This window comes from Giraffa tippelskirchi, chromosome 1 (genome assembly GCF_054371585.1).
Source record: "Giraffa tippelskirchi isolate mGirTip1 chromosome 1, T2T-mGirTip1v1.2.pri, whole genome shotgun sequence".
Classification (NCBI taxonomy): domain Eukaryota; kingdom Metazoa; phylum Chordata; class Mammalia; order Artiodactyla; family Giraffidae; genus Giraffa; species Giraffa tippelskirchi.
This window is the reverse complement of record NC_137275.1, coordinates 199,954,547-199,963,040: the sequence shown is the minus strand read 5'-3', so window position 1 is coordinate 199,963,040 and position 8,494 is coordinate 199,954,547. Positions and strand designations below refer to the sequence as shown.

At 43.7% G+C, this 8,494-nt stretch overlaps 1 protein-coding gene across 9 annotated transcripts in view; it reads left to right on the top strand.

The window, feature by feature from the left end:
- Positions 1-6,169: 6,169 nt before the first annotated feature.
- IARS1 (isoleucyl-tRNA synthetase 1) overlaps positions 6,170-8,494 on the top strand; it is a 79,988-nt gene continuing 77,663 nt past the window's right edge. For 4 of the 9 annotated variants that reach the window (XM_081523592.1, XM_081523574.1, XM_081523550.1 and 1 more), the window contains exon 1: positions 6,170-6,280. Coding sequence is in view for 1 of the 9 variants with exons in the window: in XM_081523548.1 (XP_081379674.1) it covers positions 6,519-6,528 (10 nt within the window). In the remaining 8 variants the exon portion in view is untranslated. Of the gene's footprint in view, positions 6,677-8,494 lie in introns of all 9 variants that reach the window. The other 5 variants (XM_081523585.1, XM_081523552.1, XM_081523548.1 and 2 more) reach the window with 4 other exon arrangements.

Genomic DNA, 8,494 nt, shown 5'->3' with positions numbered 1-8,494 from the left:
TCAGTTTTAGACATTAAAATTAGACATCATTTTAAAATAATTAGACCTATAATCCCCACCTTTTTTCTCCATGGACACATCTGTCTGGAAGCCCTCTGTTCTTCTCTAATCTGGGCTTTCCGGACAGATGATAAGATGAACAAGGTGGCAATTTGAGAAATGTGAAAATTAAAACACATTCCAACTTCTAGTTAATAAACTAAATGTTCTTAATTAAACTATCTGAGGAATGCCCTACACATATTCTCAGATGAGTTTTTTCTGTCCTTTTTTTGGCTGTCAGTTCAGTTCAGTCGCTCAGTTGTGTCTGACTCTTTGTGACCCCACGGACTGCAGCATACCAGGCTTCCCTGTCCATCACCAACTTCCGGAGTTTAGCCAAACTCATGTACATTGAGTCAGTGATGCCATCCAACCATCTCATCCTCTGTCGTCCCCTTCTCCTGCCCTCAATCTTTCCCAGCATCAGGGTCTTTTCCAATGAGTCAGCTCTTCGCATCAGGTGGCCAAAGTATTGGAGTTTCAGCTTCAGCATCAGTCCTGATAAATATTTAGGACTAATTTCTTTTAGGATTGACTGGTCGGATCTCCTTGCAGCCCAAGGGACTCAAGAGTCTTCTCCAACACCATAGTTCAAAGCATCAGTGCTTCGGCCCTTAGCTTTCTTTATACTCCAACTCTCACATTCATACACGACTATAGAAAAAAACATAGCCTTGACTACAAGGACCTTTGTTGGCAAAGGAATGTCTCGCCTCCTTAATATGCTGTCTAGGTTGGTCATAGATTTTCTTCCAAGGAGCAAGCGGCTTTAAATTTCATGCTGCAATCACCTGCAGTGATTTTGGAGCCCCCCAAAATAAAATCTAACACTGTTTCCACTGTTTCCCCATCTATTTCCCATGAAGTGATGGGACCAGATGCCATGATCTTTGTTTTCTGAATGTTGACTTTTAAACCAACTTTTTTACTCTCCTCTTTCACTTTCATCAAGAGGCTCTTTAGTTCTTCACTTTATGCCATAAGGATGGTGTCATCTGCATACCTGAGGTTATTGATATTTCTCCTGGCAATCTTGATTTCCGCTTGTGCTTCATCCAGCCCTACATTTCTCATGATGTACTCTGCATATGAGTTAAATAAGCAGGGTGACAATATGCAGCCTTGACATACTCCTTTTCCTATTTGGAACCAGTCTATTCTTCCATGTTCTAACTGTTGCTTCCTGACCTGCATACAGGTTTCTCAAGAGACAGGTTAGGTGGTCTGGTATTCCCATCTCTTGAATTTTCCACAGTGTTTTGTGATCCACTCAGCTTTGGCCTAGTCAATAAAGCAGAAGAAGATGTTTTTCTGGAACTCCCTTTTTCGATGATCCAGTGGATGTTGGCAATTTGATTTCTGGTTCCTCTGCCTTTTCTAAATCCAGCTTGAACATCATGGCTCACGTATTGTTGAAGCCTGGCTTGGAGAATTTTGAGCATTACTTTGTTAGCCTGTGGGATGAGTGCAATTGTGTGGTAGTTTGAGCATTCTTTGGCATTGCCTTTCTTTGGGATTGGAATGAAAACTGACCTTTTGCAGTCCTGTGGCCACTGCTGAGTGTTCCAAATTTGCTGGCATAGTGAGTGCAGCACTTTCACAGCATCATCTTTCAGGATTTGAAATAGCTCAACTGGAATTGCATCACCTCCACTAGCTTTGTTCATAGTAATGCTTCCTAAGGCCCACTTGTCTTTACATTCCAGGATGTCTGGCTTTAGGTGAGTGATGACACCATCATGGTTATCTGGGTCATGAAGATGTTTTTTGTACAGTTCTTCTGTGCATTCTTGCCACCTCTTTATATCTTCTGCTTCTGTTAGGTCCATACCATTTCTGTACTTTATTGAGCCCATCTTTGCATGAAATGTTCCTTTGGTATCTCTAATTGTCTTGAAGAGATCTCTAGTCCCTCTCATTCTATTATTTTCCTCTATTTCTTTGCACTGATCACTGAGGATTTTGATGTTGACCATCTGGTGATGTCCGTGTGTAGAGTCTTCTCTTTTGTCGTTGGAAGAGTGTGTTTGCTGTGACCAGTGCATTCTCTTGGCAAAACTCTGTCAGCCTTTGGCCTGCTTCATTCCATACTCCAAGGCCAAATTTGCCTGTTACTCCAGGTGTTTCTTGACTTCCTACTTTTGCATTCCACTCCCCTATAATGAAAAGGACATCTTTTTTGGGTGTTAGTTCTATAGTGTCTTGTAGGTCTTCATAGAACTGTTCAACTTCAGCTTCTTCAGCATTGCTGGTCGGGGCATAGACTTGGATTACCGTGATATTGAACAGTTTGCCTTGGAAATGAACAGGGATCATTCAGTCATTTTTGAGATTGCTCCCAAGTACTGCATTTTGGGCTCTTGTTGACTATGATGCCTACTCCATTTCTTCTAAGGAACTCTTGCCCACAGTAGTAGATATAATGGTCATCTGAGTTAAATTCACCCATTCCAGTCCATTCTAGTTCGCTGATTACTACGATGTCGACATTCACTCTTGCCATCTCCTGTTTGACCACTTCCAATTTGCCTTGATTCATGGACCTAACATTCCAAGTTCCTATGCAATATTGCTCTGTACAGCATCGGACCTTGCTTTTATCACCAGTCACCTCCACAGCTGGGTGTTGCTTTTGCTTTGGCTCCATCTCTTTATTCTTTCTGGAGTTATTTCTCCACTGATCTCCAGTAGCATATTTGGCACCTACCAACCTAGTGAGTTTATCTTTCAATGCCCTATCTTTTTGCCTTTTCATACTGTTCACGAGGTTCTCAAGGCAAGAATACTGAAGTGGTTTACTAGTCCCTTCTCCAGTGGACCACATTTTGTCAGAACTCTCCACCATGACCTGTCTGTCTTGGGTGGCCCTACATGGCATGGCTCATAGTTTAATTGAGTTACACAAAGCTGTGGTCCATGTGTTTAGATTGGTTACTTTTCTGTGATTGTGGTTTTCAGTTTGTCTGCCCTCTGATGGAGAATAATAGGAGAATGATAAGAGGCTTATGGAACCTTCCTGGTGGGAGAGACTGACTGAGGGGAAAACTGGGTCTTGTTATGATGGGCAGGGCCATGCTCACTAAATAGTTAATCCAATTTTCTGTTGATGGGTGGAGCTGTGTTCCCTCCCTTATGTGGAGCCAAACTATGGTGGAGGTAATGAAGATAATGGTTACCTCCCTCAAAACATACCATGCATGTACTGCTACACTCAGTGCCCCTAACCCTGCAGCAGGCCACCACCGACCCACGCCTCCACCGGAGACTACCAGACACCCACAGGCAAGTCCAGGATATATTATTGGCTATAGTAAGCAGTTATACACTGAATTACTCTCAATTTGTCAAGGGCTGAAATTTTCTTCATAGTCTGACTCTAATGCTGAGATCAACTGTCCTTTGCATGGCTCTGGATTCCCATTGGTTTTTAATCAGCATCCCCAAAGGGTGCTGGAGAGACTCAAGTCAGTGATATTAAATACATAAGTAAGCAGACTAATAGGCAAACAACTTTGTTTTCAATATAGGAAACATTAAGATGCAATACTTCTAAAGCTGGTTGTCAGGCATTTTCTTCCTTTCTTGTTTTATCTCTCTGTATGTTTGAAGCCAGGCTTCAGCAATACGTGAACCGTGAACTTCAGATGTTCAAGCTGGTTTTAGAAAAGGCAGAGGAACCAGAGATCAAATTGCCAACATCTGCTGGATCATTGTAAAAGCAAGGGAGTTCCAGAAAAACATCTATTTCTGCTTTATTGACTATGCCAAAGCCTTTGACTGTGTGGATCACAGTAAACTGGAAAATTCTTAAAGAGATAGGAATACCAGACCACCTGACCTGCCTCTTGAGAAACCTTTATGCAGGTCAGGAAGCAATTGTTAGAACTGGACATGGAACAACAGACTGTTTTCAAATAGGAAAAGGAGTACGTCAAGGCTATATATTGTCACCCTGCTTAACTTATATGCAGAGCACATCATGAGAAACACTGGGCTGGAAGAAACACAAGCTGAAATCAAGATTGCTGGGAGAAATATCAATAACCTCAGATATGCAGATGACACCACCCTTATGGCAGAAAGTGAAGAGGAACTAAAAAGCCTCTTGATGAAAGTGAAAGAGGAGAGTGAAAAAGTTGGCTTAAAGCTCAACATTCAGAAAACTAAGATCATGGCATCTTGTCCCCTCACTTCATGGGAAATAGAATGGGAAAGAGTGGAAACAGTGTCTGACTTTATTTTTTTGGGCTCCAAAATCACTGCAGATGGTGATTGCAGCTATTAAATTAAAAGACACTTACTGCTTGGAAGGAAAGTTATGGCCAACCTAGATAACATATTGAAAAGCAGAGACATTACTTTGCCAACAAAGGTTCCTGTAGTCAAAGCTGTGGTTTTTCCAGTAGTCATATATGGATGTGAGAGTTGGAGTATAAAGAAAGCTGAGTGCTGAAAAATTGATGCTTTTGAACTGTGGTGTTGGAGAAGACTCTTGAGAGTCCCTTGGACTGCAAGGAGATCCAACCAGTCCATCCTAAAGGAAATCAGTCCTGAATATTCAATGGAAGGATCGATCCTTAAGCTGAAACTCCAATACTTTGGCCACCTGATGCAGAGAACTGACTCATTGGAGAAGACCCTGATGCTTGGAAGGATTGGGGGCGGGAGGAGAAGGGGATGACAGAGGATGAGATGGCTGGATGGCATCACTGACTCGATAGACATGAGTTTGGCTAAACTCCTGGAGTTGGTGATGGACAGGGAGGCCTGGCATGTTGCAATTCATGGGGTCACAAAGAATAGGACACGACTGATTGAAGTGCACTGAACTAATGTTTTGTTTGTTTACCATTGTTTCTGCAGTACAGTCGGAGAAGGTGATGGCACCCCACTCCAGTACTCTTGCCTGGAAAATCCCATGGACGGAGGAGCCTGGTAGGCTGCAGTCCATGGGATCACGAAGAGTGGGACACGACTGAGTCACTTCATTTTCACTTTTCACTTTCATGCATTGGAGAAGGAAATGGCAACCCACTCCAGAGTTCTTGCCTGGAGAATCCCAGGGACGGGGGAGCCTGGTGGGCTGCCATCTATGGGGTCGCACAGAGTCGGACACGACTGAAGCGACTTAGCAACAGCAGCAGCAGCAGCAGCAGCACAATTCATGAGAACTCTGCAGATGGCACTCAAGAAGAAAGGAAAGGTTTCTGTGAACTGTACTGACTTCTAGTGCTTCAGCTCCTCTCAGACCGTTCTGTAGCCTCTATATTTCCCTGAGAAATAGGAGTGTCTCTTCAGATAGGCAGGTCAAGAATTTTAGCATGGAGCATAATTATCCAGAATGTGTGTTAAATGGGCTTCCCAGGTGGTGGTAGTGATGAACAATCAGCCTGCCAATGCAGGAGATTCAAGAGACACAGTTTCCATCCCAGGATAGGAAGGATCCCCTTAAGGAGGAAATAGTAACCCACTTCAGTATTCCTCTGCCTGAAAAATCCCATGAACAGAGGAGCCTGGCAGACTACAGTCCATGGGTCGCAAAGTGTTGCACAGACCTGAGCACACTCCACAGGAAGATTTTTGTGACCCATCTCAGAGACTTAGCAAGCCTAGTCTTTGCTCCAGGACTCTGCATTTTCGCAGACTCCAAGGTGCTTTGGTGCAGGTCTCCATTACACTAAAAAAAATGTTGCCTTAATGTCTAGGCTTACTTTCCTTAATGTCAGCTAGTAAAGCCGCCTTGACACTACGCACTCACGGCTCCGCACCGTAACTGAGGCCCTGGCGTTGCATTTGGATTACCCGTGGGGAAATGCACATGTGTTACGTGTACAGTGAGGTGAACACCGATGAAGGCAAACATCTTGTGTAACAACACCCTGTCAAGATGCACAACATGTTTCCTGTGTGCCCCTCCCAATCAGTCTCCATTCTATAAAACGGTCGCGTCTTCCACCATTCCACTAGCTGCGTGAAAAACGCAATGCATAGCCGTCACGCCTGGGAGTCTTACTGCAGCCTTCCCAACCCACACCCAGGAACCGCCGGGTGGGCGTGACTGGGGCCCCACGTTGCCAATCGGCGTCCGGCTTGTTGATAGGTGTGAAGTGCCGGGCGCTGATTGGCCGTGGCAAACCAGGCCTCTTCCTCTTAGCCTCACGCTGTCTGGGCATTGCATCACCCGGCCAAGGTGTACACGCTTTTCCTTCAGAGCTACGCCGTCCTGGAGGCCCTTAAGGTACGCTCGGTCCTGCTCACAGGGCCCCTCAGGTACTCCCTGTCCTTCCCGCGGGGCTCCTCAGGTCACCTTGTCCTGCCCACTGGCCCCCAGATACGCCCCTTCCTGCCCACGGGGACCCACGGTCCCCTCTGGTTCGCAAGAATTTTTTTTTAATGTTTACTGGAGGCCATGGGTTAGAACGTGCGTAACCGTTTCCGAGGAAAAGATTGGGAGATGGTCTAAATGGGGCGAAAGAATGCAACCAGGTACCAATGCTGGCTCAGCGGTTCGACCGAGCATTACAAACCTTGCAAGTTACTCAGCTTCAGCCTGAGATCCTGGTAACTTAACACTTGAGCCGTTGAGTGATTCAGAGAATTTGGTGTGATCGTGCTCACTGGAGAAATTCAGAAGGTGGACGAAATTACTTGAAAGTCTGGGTATTCATACGAACAAATCAGGTCTTAGGTTTCCATGAATGAGCATGTATTGCTGGGTGTCTGGGATTAGAGGGAAGTAAGCACGGCGTCTCATGTCTAACAGTCTGTAATACAATAATCCAAGGGCACAGATGAAGACCAGTTCTTCGGTGGGAGAAGAAGGCTTCTCAGGAACTGCAGTGAATTTGGGCTCTGAAAATGAATAGTAACTGGAGGAGAAGGTGCAGAGGACTGTAGTATAATGTATAGCAGGATTTTACATTGTGTGCGATTCAGGAGGTTATACTGTAGCTTTGTGTAAGGAACAAGTGGGAGACGATGCTTAACTTCCAGCCTTATGAATTTATGATTTTCTTCTTTAGTGAAGTAGTGTTTGAAATGAATCCACGAAGGAAGATGAGTTTTTTTTTTTTTATTAGGTGGGACAATATTAGTTTTTGCATTCATTCAGGAGTTGCCGACAAGAAAGGCACAATGAAACTAGAGGCAAAGCAATTGATTTAGGGATTTTAGTAAATAAGATGAGCTTTTAAAAATTGCCAGACAATATCCTTTTCATAAGTGATTATTAAAGAGTGAATTATAGGGAACAGAAGGCAGCTCAATGTAGATTGCACTCTTATTCTTTTTGGGAAGATGATTTAGTGACTGGGCAAAGGCAGTAAGAGTAGCATTTGTGGACAAAGAAGTAGTAATAGTTTCCATAGATAGCAAGTGATTGCTGTGATTTCACTTAATCTTAAATTAGCATTGTGAGTATTTACAACTCTTATTTTACAGATGACGGAATTGAGGTTTAAAAGTTGAATAACTTTTCCTATAAGCCACATACTAAGTTGTGGCACCAAAACTGTCACATTCCAAAGCCAACCCTCTTAATCATCATTCTTACCAAGAGGAGCCCATGGATTGGGATAGATTGGAAAATCAGTTGGGAGGAGTATCACTAAGAATGCTGACAAAGGGATTTGTTTAAATATTTTTGAGCACCTATGCTGTGTAGGCACACAGTAAGATATAAAATAGTAAGAGGTTAGTGAAATGCTTTTGCCAGCAACAAGTTTACAGTTGAATTGGAGAGACATGGGACATGCAATATAAATAAACCTTGATGTGTAGGAGAGGAACAGATTATGAGGAGGGGGATATTTAATTGTGAAAAAGGTGGATTGGTAAATTCCCATAGAGCAGAGTACATTTATGTTAAGTAGTGCTAGAGTACTTAGAGAACGGGCCTGAAACTGGAAAGCAGTTACATCAGCCAAAAGTTTTGTTTCTCAGCAGTGTCTAAGAATGTGATATAGTTTGGAGCTTGAGTTTTATAAGAGGAAAGAAAAGATCAGGAGCAGGAATTGTAGGTAAGATCATGGTGCCCCAGTGAAAAGCCTGAACAGAAACCACTGGGAGTAAGGAACCAGTGGATATTTTTTTTAATACAGAAATGGCACTTCCAGAACTTTTCCATTAGGAAGGTGTTGTGCAGGATGTATAGTATTTATTTTTCTCTTGTTGTGTCCGACTCTTTGCGACCTCATGGACTATAGCTTGCCAGGATCCTCTGTCCATGGAATTCTCCAGGCAAGAGTACTGGAGTGGGTAGCCATTCCCTCCTCCAGGGGTTCTTCCCTACCCAGGGATCAAACCCTGGTCTCCCATATTGCAGGCAGATTCTTTACTTTCTGAGCTACCAGGGAAACCTGATAAAGTTAATGACATACTCAAAAATAATCAAAACAGAGTCAGTTCAGTTCAGTTGCTCAGTCATGTCGGACTCTTTGCAACCCCATGAATT